The 21,258-nt window shown below is 41.0% G+C and overlaps 1 protein-coding gene across 1 annotated transcript in view; it reads right to left on the minus strand.

Moving 5' to 3' along the window:
- Positions 1–1,046: 1,046 nt before the first annotated feature.
- LRP8 (LDL receptor related protein 8) overlaps positions 1,047–21,258 on the minus strand; it is a 224,408-nt gene continuing 204,196 nt past the window's right edge. The window contains exons 7-18 of the mRNA XM_044430436.1: positions 19,766–19,885; positions 19,511–19,636; positions 18,550–18,739; positions 14,527–14,754; positions 13,606–13,724; positions 11,313–11,452; positions 8,521–8,662; positions 6,918–7,070; positions 5,841–6,098; positions 4,067–4,135; positions 3,715–3,887; positions 1,047–1,085 (exon numbers count right to left, since the gene is read on the minus strand). Coding sequence (XP_044286371.1) covers positions 1,047–1,085; positions 3,715–3,887; positions 4,067–4,135; positions 5,841–6,098; positions 6,918–7,070; positions 8,521–8,662; positions 11,313–11,452; positions 13,606–13,724; positions 14,527–14,754; positions 18,550–18,739; positions 19,511–19,636; positions 19,766–19,885 — 1,757 coding nt within the window. The remainder of the gene's footprint in view (positions 1,086–3,714; positions 3,888–4,066; positions 4,136–5,840; positions 6,099–6,917; positions 7,071–8,520; positions 8,663–11,312; positions 11,453–13,605; positions 13,725–14,526; positions 14,755–18,549; positions 18,740–19,510; positions 19,637–19,765; positions 19,886–21,258) is intronic.

A 21,258-nucleotide genomic window follows, 5' to 3' on the forward strand; every position in this document is an offset into this window, starting at 1 on the left:
TTTGGGATTATGGGCACTCCCCTTGATTCAGGGGGCAATGTTCACATTGAGGTTATGCGCTTTCCACATTCACTTCACTGGAGAAAGAACTCTGAAGCATGCCTTTTTGTAAGCATAACTGTCTTCTCCATTAAAGCAAATGGGGACTTCCATGCAGAAAACCCAGCGTATGCCCATGAAGTCCTATGTCTGCAAGAATTTGCTGAAAGGGGCCATTGGATGCAGGTGCAACTGCCTGAGCCTATGAGATGCCTCATCTGCCAGGAGATAATTTGGTTTGTACATTAAGGGAGCACTTTGATTCATTGACAGTTACTGACTACTCTATTTTAACAGCTGTAATTCTTAGTGGCTTAAGAGTTCAAAGCAAATTCTCCACAAAACATCCCCTAAGAATCAATTACCCTATTCCCCATGAGCTGGGCTATTCTTTCTAAAATATATTCATTTATATTTATATTTATAAATTTATTTATTTATATGTGTAAGTGTTCATATACCTATTTGAATTCGATAGGTATATACACAGTTACTCTATGCACAGAGAGCCGAACATACAAAAAATAAATACTCTCATCCTCTAAGTATATGTACAGAACAAACCTTATATCTAGAATTTGTTAATAAATATCCTAAATGGCTCATATAAGCCTCTTTTCCTTCTTATGTTGATGGATAGCCACAAAGTATGTTTGATGTATTTACAAACGCTCTATAAATATAGTTTTTTAAAATGTAAGCTGCTGCCCCTTGGGTCTGGCTGGATGTACACACTGAGTTAGTAGCTCAGCAGCAGAGCTGTCTCCTCACAGTTACAGATGGATAGTGCAAGAAGTTAAAAAGGTGTATAAAAGATTATACATACAAAACTATCACATCCTTTGGATGTTTGCAGTTCATTACAACTTTGTGGTTACCCTTCTACAACATAAATAATGAAGGTAATGAGGAGAAGGACATAGAAGAAGGTGGATTCCATGATTCACAGCAGCTGTACTCCGTGCTCATCTCTTGATTTGGCTGTGGAACTGGAGTAGGTGTAGTCCTCATGGCAACCCATCATCTTCTAGGCTTAATGCTACACGCTGTTGAGAAAGAAAAATGTGTTAATGCTCCAGTATGTTGACAATGCTGCCTAGAAACTGTAGGGATGGACAGACAAATGATCCCATTCAGTGTTTTACTAGCTGGATAACATCTGTTACTCCCTTATGGTTTGGTGAAGAGGACCTACTGCCCATTCTGGACTGGAATAGCTCAGGTCATGCATGCCTTAGAGCAGTGGTGGCGGGCCTATGGCAGACGTGCCACAGCGGGCACACAGAGTCCTCTCTGCCGGCACATGAGCCAAGTCGCCCCAGCGTCGCCCCAGCATCCAAGTATCGGGCAACAGTGCACACAGGGTCCATGCGCATGCTCAGAAAGGAGTAGCGGTGCCAGGCGATGACGTCACGAGCCGCGACTCATTAGCCGCAACTCATCCGAACTTTTGAATGGCCATTCAGTGCACTGCCAAGGATACATATATATTTGCTTGGACTGCCTGTGAGTTGTTTTTTCTAAACTAAAACCTCAGTTTTCAGGTTTTATTGCAGTGTTGGCACTTTGTGATAAATAAGTGGGTTTTGGGTTGCAGTTTGGGCACTTCATCTCTAAAAGGTTCACCATAACTCAGTTAGGGTTAGAAAAATGAGGGGTCCTGGCATGATTTTGATGGTTGGAATGTGTTTAGAATGGACAGAAATGATGAGCTGTACAGAAAAGGTACTCAAGGAAGGCTTTTTCAAAATCACCCTCTTTTCAATGCTATTTTACCCCTGTATTAGGATTAGGGGAGTGTTTTTTCTAAACTGAACCCTCAGTTTTGAGGTGTTATTGTAGTGTTGGCACTGTGCGATAAATAAGTGGGTTTTGGGTTGCAGTTTGGGCACTTGGTCTCTAAAAGGTTCACCATCACTGGCTTAGAGGCTGGGGTCACACATCACAAGCAAACCTGCACATGGTTCTTTTACCTCAATTTGCCTGACAGACCATCCGGTTCATGGTGGTAATTCTCCCCCATCCTGATATCTCTTTCCCTCTCAGTCTTCCAGGAGGTATCCCAGGAGACACCAAGGGGAGAAATTGGTTCCTCCCTTTGAGAGGCATAAGTACAAGCTAATTTCAGCTCCTTGTGACTGTCAAACAGTCTGCTGTGCAAATAGGGCTTGCCCTGAAGCACAGTGAAGAAAACAAGGGAGCTAATCAGGCAGCTTCTCTGGGGCTGGAGGGGAGTGCCTGATCCATGCTCAGGGGGAGGGGTGCAATCAGGTGGGTGGCACTGTGCAAATGTGCTGCCCAGAAATTTTCTTTCTGTTCCCCCAACTTGTACACCTGAGTAAAGCTGCTTCCTTGCATAAGTAAGAGGAAAGAGAGCCAGCTAGGCAGTGGTGCTCTTTTGGTGGCACTGCTTTCTCACTCCTGCTTCTGGGAGAGACATCACCAACAAGAGCCTGTCTGAGTGCCTTTCTTGCAAGCAGCAGCAATAAAGGAGAGGTGTCACTCACCCCTCTCCCCCTTCCAAGAGAGGCATCCCATGCTGATGCCCACTATGCTGCTCAGCTGATTACACCCTCACACTTGGTCAAGTGAAGGGCAGCAGGGGAATCAGCTGAGTGCCATTACTGCTTTCTGCAGTAAAGCCCAGTTGATTGTCTGCTCCTGCCTCAGAGAAGCTCTTCAAGGCAAGAGGCAGGTGGAGCAAAACAGCAACTGGCAGTGCTTTCTTCCAAAGCAGCTCGCTAGTTCTGGCCTTCATACAACAATGGGTTAAGTTTTCTGAGTTCCATCAACACAACAGGTCATTATGGTATGGAGAAGCCATAGTACAGACTGTTGTTTCTGTTTGTGGTTTCCAAAGACCGAATAAATCACACTGAAACGCCATGATGGGGTTTGGGTGACATGATAGAACAATAATGGTAAAAAACCACCATGGTTTGTCATGTTGTACAAACCTGCCCAGAGTCTCACTGTAATCAGTAAACCACCTGGTACAGCAAAATATCTGGTAAAGTCAAGGGATCTTTCAGATTGTTTTACTAACCCAAATTAAATTTGAAAGTATTCATGCCGAATCTTTGCATTCATGGGAGTGCATGTTGCTTTCCATGAGACTGCTCATAAGGTACAAGGCCAGAGTCCAGCCTGTAGCGAAAGATGAAACACTAAAGTCTTAACAGTCTTGGTTGAGTCTCCTTCCATTATACATGAAGGAACTCTGCTCCTGCTCACTTCTATGATATATCCTACATATATCTATCTTAAATATTTATAACATATATATTCCTATCATACTTAACGTAGTCATATTAGAAGGTAACCTCACTCCACCTCTAAGTCATACGTAGAACTGTATCTTGAGGACATGTCTGCATTGCACATATGTTTTCATGGAGCACACATCTGATCCCTGTAATTCCCACATGTTTGGGCTTTAGCGTTTGCTATCTACTTGTCCATACAGCTGTTAGAAATTACCAGAAAAAGGACACAGATTATGTTCTCTTTGTGGCTGTCTCTCACATGAAAATGCACCTCCTTCTTCCATATTGTGAGGATAAGTTAGCTATGATTCTCATGTACACTAAAATCCTTTGACTGGGAGATGGAGGACAGATAGACTTAACTTCTATTTATATGAGCTGTCATTAGAAGATAAAGTCACACACTTACTGCTGGGTACACATGTCCGATCTGCGCTGTTCTCCCAATATGGATTTCATCTTCATCTTCCTCTTCTGTAGTCTTCCTGTATACAGGATTATCAAAGTTCATGCTCTTTGTGTTTTTCCGTTTCCAGTTTCTCCAGATGAGGTACCCTCCCATGCACAGCAAACCAATCACCACTATGCAGAGAAAAAGAACAGGAGAGAGAGGAGGGAATATTGCCTTAGGAAGGTCCTAGTTCTCCAACTGAGCCCCTGCCCACACACAGATGTCTGTGAATTCTTTATGCCAGTAAAAGGTCCACAAAACTGAAGTGAACAGAGAAATCCGTGCTCTAAGTATAATCAAATATGCTTACCAATAGGAACAATAATTCCTATAGTGGCTGCCATCACAGTTGATCCAAACCCTTGTCCATCGTTAGCATCTACAACCAGAGAAGATCAGTTTAGATCCAGACAAAAACTAATACATGGATTACAGCCATAACATTGTGATTATAGGATCCAGACTCAGTTAACACAAAATAACTTTTAATAAAAGGACAGAGGAATGACCACCCTGGCTCAAGATGTCCTTAGCACAGGAAGCTATGACATGAAGACAAGCCAAGATGATGAATTTGTGAATGAATTTATGGATCTGCATTGAGTGGCTATACTGTTAAGGTTTTCAGGAAGTTATCAGACCCGTCCCTGCTGGATACTCCTTGAAGAGGGAGGGGAGGAGGTTGAGATACCAACCAATTTAATAGATTGCTAGCCATTGTCAGAGTTCTTTAAATGTCAGTTTGTGCAGAGCCTGTATTTGTAATGCATGGAGTCCATGAAGAAGAACTCTTTATCCTGTGGCTAGAAGCTTCACTGTGATCTGCAGCCCACATGTTTTGTACTAGTGAGATAAAACCTACACTGAAAAATAACTTCTAGACCTCCAATGTAAGAAAATGGTACAAATTGTTTTCCTACAATTATGTGTGTTTGGAAGTCACATGGTAGCAGACACCTGTGTTTTCACACACACTTGGTAGAATCCATGAAAGGAGAACCAGGAAGAAGTTATTCCCCCTTTCTCTGGTAGCTCCCTGCACACCCTGAAAAGTACCCCAGTAGGTTGAAGGAGCTCCCAGAAGTAATACCAGTTGCGTAGGAGGGTGGCAGGGGGAAGGAGGGAAAAAGCCTCGTAACTGGCATAGGAATGCAGGAAACTGAACTGCCTTATACTGAGTCAGCCCATTACTCCATCTAGCCCAGTACTGTTGACACTGACTGGCAGCGGCTCTCCAGGGCTGAAGGCAGGATTTTCTTAGCCCTACCAAGCAGTGCCAGGGACAGAACACAGGCCTTTCTGCATGCAGTGCTTCTGTCTAATGGCAGACATAGATGAATACCTCAAGTCAGGAGAAAAGAAAATGGGAGGAGATGCCCGGAGAAAGGAAAATGGGAGCCTCACATCGGCAAAGAATAACAAAGAGGCATCAATTAGCTATCAGAATAACAAATATACTCTGCATCTGTGCAGGTCACTGGCTGCGTATAAAGTGTGCGGGATTCTTATTTCACATGCTTGTGGCATGCTAGAATTTGTTTCAATAGTCTCCTCATTGCATCTGCTAACAATCAGAACGGTGCTTATGCTGGACTTCGTTCAAGTGGGTCTGTTGCCCCACAGGCACCACACAGCCCTTGGCCAGAGAGAACATCTAGGGACAACAGAATCATTTTGTTGCGTCCACTACCGTAAAAAGGGACCATGCACAGTATCCAAGTATGCTTCAGTATTAACTCTAATGACATTGTGCTGGGTAAACCAAAGGCTGTACAACTTCACCAACCTTTGCTAGGTCACTGACAAAGAGTGGCTATTGAAATGCTGCCCATGACTGAGCAGGGACTAGAACCCAGATCGCTTGAGTCCCAGTCCTGTGCTCTTAACCACTACACCATACTGTCTCCCTGAGGTGCCACTGGGAGAACAAGAGACAAGCCTAATAGGATTTATATTACATAGGACGGTTAATCCAGGTCTGCACAGAGTTATATACTGCCAGTTCAAACATCCTGTGGCTTACCAGCCCAGTTTTTCAAGTCAGGAAACAGAAAGAGAAAATGGTTTTAAGCCACATTACTTACAGTGCTGCGAGAGATTGCTGTTTCCTGGTGTTGTCATTCTTGAGTCTGCTGGGGTTGTAGCTGAAGGAATGCTGGTAGTGCCCAGGAAGACACGTGACGTGGTTCCTTGGGTTTCTGTTCTAATATTGCTGGTGTTGCTGGTTGTAACAAAGATGGTGGTAGTCATGGTTGTCACAACAGCAGTAAAATTGGGCAAGTGGGTTTTAGCAGTAGTAAGAGGAGTAGTAGTAGGTGTGTTACTTGAGGTAGCTGGAAGCTCTGGAAATATAATAATATACATTTGCCTCAAAAGCTACACAACTTAGGTACACAAAAAAGCTATTCAAAAGCTACACAAAATTAATTTTATTAAGAGAGGATATATTGGAATGTTTTATGCTATTTAGATATTGTTATTTATTGTGGAATTTTATTTGTGTAAGCCATCCTGAGGCTTTTGCAAAGGACAGCATACAAATATCATAAATACATGCATGCATGCATGCATACATTCTCCATTTACTCCAGATGTTAGTCTTAACTGGACAAGATAATCCAAAATCTGGGCAAGAAGAATTTACATGATGGCTCCATCTTTAGAATATGTGTGCAATTCTGGACAATGTATTTATTTAGTTATTGTTTACTGAAAAGTTTTAAAAATCTAAAGTTTATAAAAACTTTAGATTTTATTAAAAGCTTATTAAAAAGTTTTAAAACAGAAGAAGCCCCTTTTGCTTCCTTATGATACAGCTGGTTACCCAGGGCATATATCCCATGATTAAATAATCCATTATTTATTAATAATTGGTTGTTTGTGAATATGCAGGAGCAAATGTGTTTTCTGTCACTAAGCATATAGCAGAACTGGAGAATAACATTCTCAATAACATCAAACATCTTATGAAGCTTTATGTCAAGGAACCAATGTTTGAAGTTTCTGACTAAGGGGAAAGGCAAAAAAAAGTATATACTGTCCATTCAGTGTAGAAAGTGCTTATTCAGAGTGTTGCAAAGGGCAGCAGGGTACAACTTCCACTGGACTTGCCCTAAATAGTGCATGAGAAAGTGTACAGAGTGAACAGCAGCTGTCCTTACCTTTATAGCACTTTTTCATATCAGGACCCAACCACAGATTGTCAGGACAAGCACATGTATACTTTGGAGAGTGTGCAGAGATCTGGGGTGCAGGAAGACAAAGGTATTCACAGCCTCCATTTGGCAGAGAACTTTGCTCACAAACATCTGGAGCTATGCACAGGGCGAGAAAATAATAAAGATTATGTTCCTGCTAGAAACTGATTATGAATTCAGCACCATCAAGTCTTTACCAGTGTTGTTTCATTCTCATAGCCTTTGGGATTTTTCTTCCAGGAATCTTATCACTTAGGGACAATTTCAAGGATTCCTATTATCTGGCAAAGTGGTGGCAATATTTTTAATTGTTTTGTTTTAAAATTTAGTAGATGGATTTTCATAATGGGACATACATGCCATCAGAAGGCAATCCTTCTTCAGTTTAAATAAGTTTACTTGGAAGTAAGAGATTGTTTACAAATAAACAGTCCTTCACTACTCTATAGAAAGCTTCATATACCCTACCGCACATGATGAATGAATGCATCAGTTTGGCTGCTTAAGTAGTCTGTGGGAACCCCAATTATTTCCTATGATTCAGTTAATGAGGAATGGTGCTAGTATCAATCTAAAAGATTGGTTTTTTTTAACCCATCTAATTTCTGTGCTTCTAAAAGAACTGTATGAACAGCAGAGGGCACCAGTACAGTAGAGAAAAGTCTAAGAAGCTTATTCTTATAATCTCCTTTTAAAAAGGAATCTGAAAGCACTGTAGGTTTTTTGGGCCTTACAAGTTCATTAGTACTTTCAGAACTTAAACATCCTTGTTATACCATCCTATAGTAGTTTAAAGAACTGGATCTGCTAATCCTAACCTTTCGAGGTCCCATCATAATAATTTCATGGCTTCGCAAATGCAACTGTGCTTGAAAGCCAAAGTCTCCCTCCAAAAAGTTAACTTCTCCCTTCAGCTAGAGAAGCACCCTCCCCCAGCAAAGAGCCAAAGTAGTAGAAAATAGAAAATAATGTAACAAAATAAACAAGATATTGGAGGATTTTCCAACAAGAATACTTTGCTGTGAGTCTTGTAATGCTAGATAGTAGTAGTGGACCATTACCGAACTACCATATATACTGGCATACAAGATGACCCTTGAAACTAGAAACAGCAAGGCAAAAATCAGGGGGTTGTCTTATTTGTCAGGTGAAAATTTTTCATCATACAATAGGATCCCCTTATTTGCAGGCTCCTTCAGGCTCCCCCAGTGGATGTCTGAAACTGCAGAACCCTTTGAAAGTGGAAATACTACAAATATCTCTAGGGAAAACAGCAAATATTTCTATGGATTCTGTTTGGGGACACCATACTCAGCACTAACATGTTTTGTCACTCAGGGGACATGGACTATAGAGATATTCACAGTTCTTTCTAGAGATATTCACAGTTCTTTTCTGGAGATATACCTTGGAGGACCCTTGAAACCAGAAATAGTGAAGCAAAAATTGGGGATCATCTTATATGCTTGGCATATGACAAACACCAGAAAAACGGCCCAAAATATTAACCTTGTCTTACATGTAAGTCACTTTATATGTCAGTATATATGGTGAAAACATGCCTTACCTTTTGGCTGTTTCAGCTCATGAAAGACTATAATATCATGTGGGTTATTGAGGTTCTCAGCCAAAATCGAGATATCTAGACCATTCAGCCTATTGGCACTGAAAATTGCCTCATTTTCTAAGTCAGTCCAGAATACTCTGTCCTGCAAAAGGAGAGCATATCATGTACTTGTGAAAGCCTTTTCAGCATTGCCTTCCTATAGTTCAGTGTCTTATTTTAATAACCAAGTCATACACAATGCTTTCTAGATATGAAAAAGCAAACAAGAGTTCAGTTAACCTTGTATTTCCTGAATATTGGGAGGTATTATAGAGTTCACTGATATCAATGGACTCAATATTTTGAAGGGCCTTACTTTTACCCATCCAAGGTTAAACTCAATTAGCCCTACTCCCAGTACTGGCCAAATAGTTTTGGTACTTAAAGTGGAGCCCAGGTGATGGCCCACACAGCTTTCTCTATGGCCAACCGTTACGGCATCAGTCAGAAAGTTCATCATCAGTCAACTGATGCACAGAAAGTGCAGTAGGCAGAAAGTTCCTGCTTTCTTCCATCACTCCCCAGGACACCACCTAAAACAGGCTACTTCAGCCTGCTGCACTGCTGGGTCATCCCTGCCTCGTCCAACACTTCTTTGAAAGGCAGTAGTTCATCACATGACCCTTCCCACCACACACATATTGAAGGTACATGAGGTGGGGAGGGCTGCAGGGCTAATCCCTCCCATGCTACAGCCCCAGTGGAAAGGTTCTCCTACTGGCTGAGCAGTTCAAAAACACGAGAAAGGGCTTTGCACAAGTGGGTGTAGAGCCCCTTCACAGAAAGGACGCTGGCCTAATTAAGATCCCCCTCTCCATGTACCTCAGTAGGTGTGGAGAGTCCTTTCCTGTGTTGAGCAAACATGGGCAGCGGGGAAGTGTTTTTGCCACTGCAATGGCAACTCAGGACACAGATTAGTCCCACAGATCCTCCATGTTCTTTCAACATGTCTCTATGTGTCTTCCTGCAGAGATTCTGTATCATGGTATTATAACTTTATATATTTGCATTTATTTTTGAAAATCATGAAGAGTGAAGTTCCATGGAAACATTTATGAAAACTTCTGTAAGTGTTCTCAAACTATGTTGAACTCGCTTTTCTGTTATATGCAGGTAGAAGGGCAGCAGAGCAAGAAGGAAGGGGTTTCTCCCATTATCTTTACTCGCCACTGCTTCATGCTTCCTTAATCTGATCTAACTAAGAATCTAACTTTTGTACATACAAACTGCACAGACTGAGTGAACATCTGAGAGTAGATATTGTCTGTCTGCATTGCACTATTTTCAGTGGGGTGAATGTTTGGCTATGCATCCCACTGAAAGCAAGGCAATGCAGGAAGACAGATTCACACAGAGGTGCACATCCTACATGCCTGCAATTCCAGGTCCAGAAAAATGACATGCACACAGAAGTCAACTGAGAGATGGATCAAATTGTGAGCTATCTCAGAATCAAACATTGAACAAGCCCACGTAATAGAAACTTCAGGCTGCTTAGCTCCAGTTGCATTACTAGGAAAAGGAAGAGGAGATGGTGACTTCTTTAGTTGTTGCTTTTGGAGGGCTAAAGGTAAAGTCAGGTCAGTTGGAGTCTATCATTCAAACTCCCATCACCTATTCTCTCATTATTTCTTATTTAAAAAGCAAGAATGGGATGTCTGTATAAACAAGGTTGTTAAGGAAAAGCAATTCAACATCCAAGTTACCCCTAACAGGAAGTCAGACAAGCTCTGCCTACTTGTCATGAAGCCAGCCTGGGCTCTCAGCTGAGTTTCTCTACTTTGGGATCATGATGGCCCATGAAGAGGATTTGAGGGGGTTTATTATAAAGTGCAGCAATCCTTGGTATCCTGGCAAAAATGGCATTCTAGCCCGATTGTCCTTCCTCTTCCAAAGGTGTGACTTCTATTAAATTAGTTTATATGTCAAACAAGCACCAGTCAATTTCTTAGAGAACTGCATAGTTCAGGATGAATGGCAGAAAAATGTGTAGCAAGGAACAGCAAGATGACCTTCCTTTGTTAACCAGCAGGAACAAGCTCACATGCTCACAAATGCTTCTGTGGATTAGGAGAGGCGCAAAGCACCCCCCTGGGGTTTCGTTGTAGAAAGGTGAAGATGCCAGAGAAATGAGTGTGGTGCAGCAGGTAGAGTGCTGGACTGGCTTCTCTAACTGAACATATACTCAAGAATGAATATTTTGGTCTTGTTCAGAAACACAGTCATTCTGGCTTCTGAAATTTTACATTTGGGGAAAGGAAGCAGTAGTTCCAAATGCTGCAAACTGAGCATATTATATGAGGTAAGCAAGCCACATTCTTACATTTACAAACCTTATTAGACCTTGTTTCTACCACAGTGAGAAAAATTTTTGAACACAGATTCTGACATATTAAAGGAAAAGTGGAAAGGCACCAATATCAGAAAAGAAGAAAGGAAGATGTGCAGGTGCACGACAAAAGAAATGCATGATGCCAACAAAGTAATTCTGCAAGGGCACACTTGAACAGCCAGCACCAGTCACAGTTGCTTTATGTTGCAAAAGTATCCTGCGGTCTTCCTTCCCTCCCTCCCCAGTCCTGACAAGGACTCCAGTTCTGAGTAAGGACATTTCTTGAATATGAAACATGGCTTGCACCTAGACAAGTGCCACACCCTACTCAACTGGTCATCTACTAATCTTGGCTAGCATTGGTAGCTCCAGGTTTAGCTCAGTGTTAAGCAATGCTTGGTCCCAACTCCTGGTCTCATACCTCAAACACTGCTAATCCAAATGGATGGCTCAGGTCATCCACAGAAGAGATGAGAACTTTCCTGTTGCTGCCGTTGAAATCAACACTTGAAAGCACGTGCAGCTTAGAGTCTACCCAGTAAAGGCGCTGATTCAATAAATCTGAAGAGCAAACACATAAAGGCAGTATTATATCTACTACCTTTTCCCTTTGTCCCTCTTGTTTTTGTGCTTCTCTTGTGGGTATCACCATCTTGGGAAATCATAAACAATGCATGGAGGACAAGAGTGGCAGGTGGATTATATTGTTGTTGTTACTCATATAAGAGTTCACTGTACTGACTCCCTCATGCCACAGTGTGATGGTGCTTAGACCCATGCACATGTGTGTTGTGTAAATGGATAAGGCAGGCTTGCCCAGCCTGCAGAATCTAAACCACTACAGAGCAATGACGGAATAATGATGGAGCAATGGGGATAGTCTCCGTTCTAATGTGTCCTTTCTCTGCACTTATATGCACAGTCCTTCAGCACCAAGCCAGGCTCCAGGGCCAGGTCCCAAGCAACTGCATGTGAAAGACATGCAAGAGGCCATATTCATAGTTCTTGAACCCTGAACCCCATCTGCATTAATAGTACCAGCAGCACTTGGCACTATTTTTAATTGCCTCTTGCTTGTAGTCTGTGGTGCCAAATGCCATCCTATATGGTTAATATGAGAGGACAAAAGGTATGGTAAGTGGCTATCCATCTACTTGCTCATCTTACCCCACAAACATCTCCTATGCAATTCAGGTAAAGGCCAAATTAGATGACAGAAAGGAGATCTATGAACAGTGTTCTGCCCATCTCTCTTTTTAAATGGAAAAGTAGCTGTGGGTGGCTACAATTTCAGACTGCAGAGGAAGGGAGAGAAGTTGCAAAACTACTTCCTTCTCCACTTTTTTTTTTTTGCTCAAAATCATCTTTCCTTAGTTGTCTTTCTCCCCCTGTACCACCTCCCCCTGCGAAAACTGCTGGAGGTTGCTTGATAGTGTGCTTTTTATTTTTTTTATTATTTTTCTAAAAAAGAGATAAAATACAAATAAAGAAAAAGAATAAGAATACCAAGGGATGTTACACAAATATAGCATATATCAACATCTAGTAAGTTCATGAAAAAGCAAGCATTTCTACCCACAGTTAAGTCAATCAGTTCTTAATTAAGACCTGTAAGCAAATTGACGTAGTTTATCAAACTAATTGTAAACATCTTAACTTTAACATCGAGGTAAAGCTCACTGATAATATTTTTAGGAGTTCCGTTTTCTTGATTATTAATTAAATTGTTTCTTTTGGCAGGTCTTCTATTGGTTAGTTTTGCCATCATTGTATACTCAGCTACTTTATTTTTCCAGTCTTCAGTAGTTGGGCAATCTTCTGCATTCCACTTTGCTGCAATTGTAACTCTTGCCACTGTTATCATATATTTAAATAACTATTCCATGCTTTTTGGAAAAGACTATGGTCTAATACTCAACAGCATATGTTGATTTTAAAGTTTTAATGGAAAAAATATTATTCAGATGCTTCTTTGTACTCACCTACTTTTTGCTTCAAGCCAAAGAATTTATGCCACTTTTAAATTTTAAAAAAGAGGGACAGCCAAGATATTGTTCCCTCATCCCCCACATATTGGCCTTATGAGAAAGTTTCAAAGAAGCTCTGCGCAGAGCACAAATTGCTCAATCAGCAGGAAGAATTCAGGATAAGCTCCATCAGCAAAAGTTGGTATTAGACTGAACGGACTTGCCATGTAGATGACTGGTAAAATTATACATCTGAGACCTGCATAATTATTTATCTCCTTCCTTATTTTTAAAATCTAAGGATGCCAGCATCCATGGAAAGCACTGTTTCTCAGTGGTAAAGCACATTCTGTCCTTGGCATCTACATGCAGGATTAGGAAAGGCTCCTGTCTGAAACCCTCGATAACATTATTGAGCCAAATGGATCGATGATCTGATCTGGTGTAAGGCAGTTTTCTAGGTTTCTTGTTCCTAGGCAATTCTGCAATTGAAAATGACCTGGGCTGCTTCCAGATGAGGCTTTTATGATGCCACTGCCCTGACACACTCATAGATGTTTACAGGAATTCTGGATGTCATCTTCTACTTGTAGATTTCCTGTGTTTTCCCTTCTCTTCTCTTTCCTCAAAACAAATAGTCCATCAAGGAAAAAGAGGTGGAAGAGTAGTGCATTACCTTCTGGCTGCTCATGCTAGAAGCACCCCATTCCCACCTAGAAGTTCCTCAGACCCAGTTCTGCAGCTTACCCAGTGTAATACCATTGGGCCATTCAATGTTGTCTGTCACAAGAACTTGTCGATCCACACCATTCAATCCAGATTTCTCAATTTTGGCTGCATCGCCCCAGTCAGACCAATACATGAATCTATGAGAGAACAGCAGAAAGCAGATAGCACAAGGTCCCATACTAAAAAATGATGCCTTTTGAAGTAAACTATATATAAATTTAAAGTCACAATGCTAATTCTGAGTTGCTGTAGTTTGCTGCTTCCTTGAACTTGCTCAAACCACATGAACACATTAGTACTCTTTAAAGAATCCATATGGCTGGATTCTTTAAAGAGGATTCATTTATTCATTCCTTTGAGGACACTCCCACACCAATGAAGTAATTCTTGTGACTGCCAGTGTCTTGGTTAATCATGATTAATCATGAAGCATAATCTCAACCAACGGCTACCCATTAGTGCTGCAGCTGTGTGATGTTTCCATGACTGATTTGGTATGAATTCATCTAGAAACTAATGCATATAAACACAAATATTCATATAATTTTAGCAGGATGGGAACTAGAGTTTATGAATTCATTGAACTAAATCAAACTGTAATTTGAGTCTTCCAAGTGAAAGAACTGTGGAGATTGGCAGTGGAAGGGGGAACAAAAGGACATCTGACAGGGTTGTCTGCCTGGAATATGGAAGATTCTAAAAATCCATGAACTTCAGTCCCTTGGTACTCATGTAACAATATATAACAATTACCAGCATTATACATTTTAAGATAAAGTCAGTCTAGCAATCAGAGGTTTTTAATGTTGACTTGCTTAATCAAATGGCTTATACAATACATTCTGATTACATTGTACATTACAGTGTGGAGCTGAAAAGAAACAAGGCAGAGTAAGGAATGCGTTCCACAATATAGATTGTTCCCTCCTTCATACCTACCCACGTGTTGGATCCACTGCAATGGCTCTGGGCTCACTTAAATTAGTGCTGAACAGTGTCTTCCTCTTTTTCCCATCAGCTGTGGCTACCGAAATGGTCTTGTTCCCTGAATCTGTCCAGTAGATGTTCTTATGAACCCAATCCATTGCCAGGCCTTCTGGTGAGTTCAGCTGGCTATCTATCAGAACCATCTGCTCAGCTGTGTCACTGGCTTTGTCAATGTAGGCACTGTGGAGGAGACAGCAAAATGGTCACTGTGTCAATGCAGAAGGGAATGTGGTGAGTGTGAGAGAAGAAAAGCAACCTTTATGGAGGGGGAAAAAAAAACAAAATAGTTTGAAAACCATGCATGGAACTGCTGCATCAAAATCTGGATAGGATACTTCTGCAAGAACATATGCCCGCATTCTAATTCCTGCAAGAAGTAATGTCCAAGTTGTCAGGAACAGTAGCCTGTTAACTTGTTGTCCTCATGCAAGTAATAATTGCGTGTGGGGTAAACACTGGAGGAGTTCCTAAAGCCCGCTCATGTGTGAAGGTGGTTTACAACCCAATAATGAAACAAGCTGAGTCTCCCTTGTGTAGCCACGCCTTATTTTGGAGAAGGGGTCGAGAGGGTCAGAGAAGCTGAGAGCGATCTTGTCAGGAGGCCAAACTCTCTTACCAGGGTCACCCATGGCAGAATTGGCAAATGGGACACCAGGATAAGATGCACCAACCCTCCTACAGAGGTGGAAGAGAAAGGTTCTCTCTTATGGTGATGGTGGTGAAGAAACTCCTGAAGAGGAGCTACTGGGCAGAGGTGCTAGTCAACAGTAATACTTGCAGAAGATCTTTCACAGACAATGGCAATAGCTAACTCTTGTTAGTACTATGCAGAAAGCAGCAGTGGTAAACCACTTCTGAATACTGCTTACATTGTAAACCCTCTGATGAAACAATTTGAAATGAAACAAGAGGTAGTGCCAGAAGATGAGACCTCCTGGTCAGAAGGCACTCATTGAGCTACTGCAGAACAGCAAAGGACAAGTACGGATAGTGCTGTCACTAATAACACAACTAGATCAAAGCAGAAAGAAAGACTTGTGGCAGACCTGAACAGAGGGACAAGTCTGATGCTGCACAACACATGGAAGTGGAAGATGGAATGTGGCAAGTATGAATCAAGGCCAACTGGAAACTATAAAGCAAAAAATTGGATGGTTAACCATTACAGTACTTGGTGTGAGTGAACTAAAGTGGACTGGAATTGGACATCTGCACTCAGACAAACACAAGCGTAATTTGCCCTGGGATTGACAAACATGGAAGAAATTGAGTGGTTCTGATACTGAGACAAGATGTAGCACAGGCAGAAATGGGCTATCATGCTAAATCCAACCAAATAAGATAAATCCGAATTTCCAGAAAACCTATCAACAGGATCATTCAAGTCTATGTTCCAACAACAGATGCTGAAGAAGAAATCAAAAAGTCTTATGCAAGCATCCAAGAAGAAATTGCTAAGACACCAAATTCTGTGAAGCCAACCATCTGTTTATTAAACATACATACTCCAGGCAACCAATCAGACAACTAACCAATCATGGACATCAACAGATGGCCAATTTAGAAATCAAATAGACTGTGTAATTGTAAGAAGAAAATGGAGAAAGTGGATTCTCACTGCCCCCCACCAAAAAAAAAAAAAAAAAAAAGACCAGGAGCAGAACAATTAATATCAAAAATAGAGTAAAGCTGAAAAAGAACACTAACAAAAGCATAGTGTCAAAATACAATTTATAGTTGTGCAGGATAGGTGAGAACCAAAGTAAACAGTGACAGAAATAAAAACAGAATCCTGAATGCAACTTTTCAGCAACTCTTATGTAAAGTCTAGAAGAACTATTACAATGGCCAGTATAAAGAAATAGGGGGAAAAAGGAAGAAGAAGAAGATACCTTTTCCAAAGGATTGAAGAAATCAAAGGGAAATTCAAACCCAAATTAAGTATGCTGAAGGACCAATAGGGTAACATACTATCTGACCAGAATAAAATAAAAAGGTGTGAATACATGGAAGAACGACACAAAATAAATAAAAGGTTGATTAGATATCTTTGAAGAGGATCTGTGAGGAAGAACCTGCAGTATTAGAAAGCAAAGTGTCAGCTGCTTGGAAAGCACTTTGGAGGAATAAAGCACTTAGAGAGGCTACCAACAGAATTATTTCAAGCTGCAGAGGCTGATTCTGTCCAAATCCTAACAAAAATATGCCAACAATTTTGGAAAAAATGGGAAAAGTTTGATACATCTTCAAGTTCACAAGAAAGGAGATGCCAAGTGGTGCAGAAATTATAGGACCACCACACTGATTCCCCATGCAAGCAAAGTGATGCTCAAGGTGTTGCAACAAAGAATATTACCATATATGGAGTGAGAAATGCCTAATGTTCAAGCTGGACTCTGAAAAGGAAGAGGCACTCAGTAGTATATTGCAAATATACTACTGGAGTGACCAAAGAATCTCAGAAGATCAATTTATGGTTTATGGACTACAGCAGAGCCTTTGTGCAGCTCACACGAAGCTATGTATGGAAAAGAAAACTGTTAGGACAAGATATGGAGAAACATAATGGTTTCCTATAGGCAAAGATGTCAGATAAGGGTGTATTTTATCTCTCTATCTGTTCAATCTGTACACAAAACATATCATAAGGAAAGATGGATTAACATCAGAGAAAGGAGGAGTGAAAATCGGCAGAAGGTACATCAGTAATTTAAGATATGCAGATGATACCATATTATTGGCAGAAAGCAGCAATGAAATGAAACAGCTCCTGATGAAAGTGAAAGAAGAAGGCACAAAAGAGGAACAATTCAGAACATCACCAAAAATCATGACTGCAGAAAAATGACAGAACTTTAATGTCAACAATGAAAAATTGAAACTGTGGTAGATTTTGCATACCTTTGCTCAATCATCAATTCAAATGGAAGCTGCAGTCAAGAAATTTGAAAAAGGCTGAAGCTTGGAAGGGATGAATGAACTCAAAAAAATTATCAAGTTAAGGACATTTCATTAAACACCATCCCCAGGATCATCCACATTATTGTATTTTTTATCATTTTGTATGGGTGTGACTGCTGTACCATGAAGAAAGCTGAAAGGAAGGGAACTGATTTGTTCAAACATGGTGCTAGAGTAAAGTTTTACAAATACCCTGAACCAAAAGAAAGATGAGCAAATGGCTCAGAGCAAAACTTCCACAGTTGGCAGTCATCGAGAAGTAAACTCTTGACAGTGACAGAAGCTCAGATCCTAAGACTGAAACATATTAGCAGCCAATAAACCCTAGGAGAAGTTAAAATTATTAATATTTTATTATATTAATGTTCTGCTTTTTTTCTTTGCAAAGAACTCCTGGCAGCTTACATATTTTTCCTCCTCTCAATCTTATCCTCACAACAACAGCCCTGTGAGGTAGGTTGGACTGAGAGTCTGTGACTGACCCAAAGTCACCCAGTGAGTTCCACAGCCGAGGGGAAACTAGAACCCAGATAGCTTAAGTCCCAGCTCTGCATTCTTAACCACTACACCACACTGGCTGTCAAGTATTCATGTTCAGATCCCATCTTTGCCTGTTACTTATACCTGCTGCAACTGACTTCCATCTTTCTGCTCACTTTTTCTTTTTTGTAGGGTCCACAAGTCTCATTCAATGTTTAATGTTTGAGTGTAACTAACTGGCCATTGCTTGCAAAATACTTTCTTTTCTCTGACTGGTTAATTTTTGAAGTTACCCTTCCTAAAAACCTGTCTCAGATGATCACCAGAAAGGACAGCATAAGGGACCACTGGTGATGCAGGGGGAGCAATGAAATTCAGATCCAAGTGCAGAAAAGAGATGGTCAGTTTTGCTTGAAGTAGATCGCCCCCAAAGACGCACATTTCAACAAGGGAATTTCTGATGCCCCTGGGTATTGACAGACATGCAATGAAGTTGCCATAATAGGATGTCACAGTCAAGTGACACACTCCCACCTGTATATCTTTCTGTAGAATAAATCACACCAGTATATTCTGTTGGTTGCCACCTCCACATCCAAAGCAACCACATTCTTCAGCATGGGGATAATGCGAGAGTAGTCTCGTTTCACCAAGTCAATCTTGCGTACTTCGTGACGGTTCGTGAAGATGAGGTATGGACTCTTCCCTGCCATGGAACAGAATCCTGCAAGTCACTTTTATTTTTATGCAGCTTAAGGAATAAAACAGCTTTTGGGCCTAGAGTTAGATTTGTTTCTGTATCTTTATTATAAGGGCAAGTCTGAACAAGGAGGAAAATAACAGCTTTGAGATTCTCTGAAGCTGGCTGTAAGAGAAGGAAAGATCTGTACTGGCTGCTTTCATTACCAACACCTCCAAGTCACGTCTTCTATAACCGAGTGTCAATTTACATTTGTCTTTCTAATCTGGAAGACGGAAGAGTCACTTTCCACATATGGGGGAGCGGCATTTAATATTGAGAACAACCCCCAAATAATAAAATTCATCTATTAAAATCCAGGTGTATGGCTTCCCCAACTGGGAAACCATGGAGAGGCAGACTGGGAGGGCCAGATTTGTCTTGTAGGGTTGAGGTTTCTCACTCCAAAACAAGCAAGGAAGATGAGGAGGACTAAATTAACTAGAAGGTTTTATTTTATAACAATTGCTTTATTTTATGTGTATCTACTCAATTCAACTGAATATTTACAAATACTAACTGAAAGACTTACTTTCTGAACTTACCTCTAAACCTCTGATAGGTCAATCATTACACATACTGTGAGAACATCCTCAGTTATATAATCACTGGAATGCTGCCTACCTACTGACTAGCTTTTCAGCTTCTAATTTTGTCTCTCTTTCATTGGAGTCTTTCAGTCCTCAAACATGCTTTGCCTTTCTCAGGACCATGCAGTGTAAAGATGATGGAAAGTGCATTTCAGCATTTTCTTACCTACAGCTTTGCAGTTTTTGGATAGGGTGTCCATCTCATAACCCTCATAGCATTCACATTTATAGTCCCCTTTGTAGTTAATGCAGATTTGGCTGCAAGCATCAGGATTCTCACATTCATCAATGTCTGCAAGAAGAGTTTCAATGGCATCAATAACTTGAAATCAAGGCATCATGACAAGAAGTGAGTCTGGACTGACTGTAATTATGTGCCTCTGTAATTAAAAACAAAGGGCTCTGTTTCCACGCATATTACCTCCACATGTTTTCTTATCCAGAAGTTTATATCCAGGAGGACATTCACAGGCATAGCCAATCTTCAGGTCTCTGCAAATGTGGGAGCAACCGCCATTGTTGAGTGCACATTCATTTATCCCTAGGAGAGAGATAATGATTATTTTGACTAGACAAATGTTCCAACTCCTAAGATTACCAAGTTGTTGGTTTTAAAAGCTAAAGCGGCAAATGTACACAATGATTCCAAGGGATCACTCAAGGTAATTCTTCAGTATAATTGCACCTACACAGAAACATCCAGCAAATCTCTCTCTCTATTCCTAGGAGCAGCAATTTGAATTTTTTTAAAGAGGACCTAATACAGCTTTGACTTACTTTGCTTTTCCTTGGAATAGTGCAAATCTGTATCAGATTTAATTTTTAAAACTTATTTATACACATCTTCTGACTCAGGGAGGCTTGCAATAATTTAAACCACATACAAAGGTATGCTGATGTACAAATAACACAGGTGCCTTTCAAATGTGTATCCTAACTGCATTTATCTAAAGCTGCGGAAAGGTCTAAAGTGACCCAACCAGCTGGGCAGGATCTACTGTCTAGGATTCTCTCCAAGGGATCTGGTCACCCCTTCCATCTGATTCCACTGGAAAATCCATTTAATGGACTCATCTTTTATAGGTACTACCTAAATGGCTCCTACGGGGCTTGCTCAAGAAAAAACAGCCTTCATGCAGGGTGTTTTAAAAGGTACCACTGAAAGATGCAGCCAGCGTTGGCTCGGGGTCAACAACAGCATCACCACAAGCTTATCTTCATCACACCTGCTTGTGACTGAAGACATACACAAACTTCCATCCATGTTTGCCTAGCAAAAGCAAGATCCAAAATCTGTTGTGTATTCCAAGGCAGGGATAGATACTCCTTTGTGGACCATAGGGACGTTTTGCAATTTGAGAAACTGCTCCAGGCACCACCACAAAATGGCTGCCATGGGGACATGTGGCAACAGACAAGTAACCTGTCCAAAAACTCCAAACACAAAGCACAGGAGGGGTCTGAGATGCATACAGGTTGAAATACAGGAGATGAAATAGTTTTCATAGCAATCCCAGCTGCTCCTAAGAAAAATGTGTTAAATTATTATTAGCATTGCCAAGGATAGGATACCTTGGTGTATTGTTGCCTGTGAGCAACACATAGCCTACCTAGATGCTGCTGACTACAACTCCTATCATCCTTCTTCATTGGCTATGCTGGCAAGGGCTGATGGAAGTTGCAGTCCAGCTGCACCTGGAGTGCCACACTTTCCCTAATATTGTCCTATGGGGCTACTTCCCTACTATCATCTTAAGGGGCTACTTCCTAGCACTCCATCAGAGCTGGATGTCCCATGGATGGTGGTGGGTCCCAACCTCCCTCTTTTCTGTGTTACCACAACTCATGGCATGGATATTTCTGTCCCCTGATATACCAATGGACTAAGGGACTACTATCAACCTCTAATCAACA

This window comes from Varanus komodoensis, unplaced genomic scaffold (assembly GCF_004798865.1).
Source record: "Varanus komodoensis strain SLA01 unplaced genomic scaffold, ASM479886v1 scaffold20_1, whole genome shotgun sequence".
Taxonomy (NCBI): domain Eukaryota; kingdom Metazoa; phylum Chordata; class Lepidosauria; order Squamata; family Varanidae; genus Varanus; species Varanus komodoensis.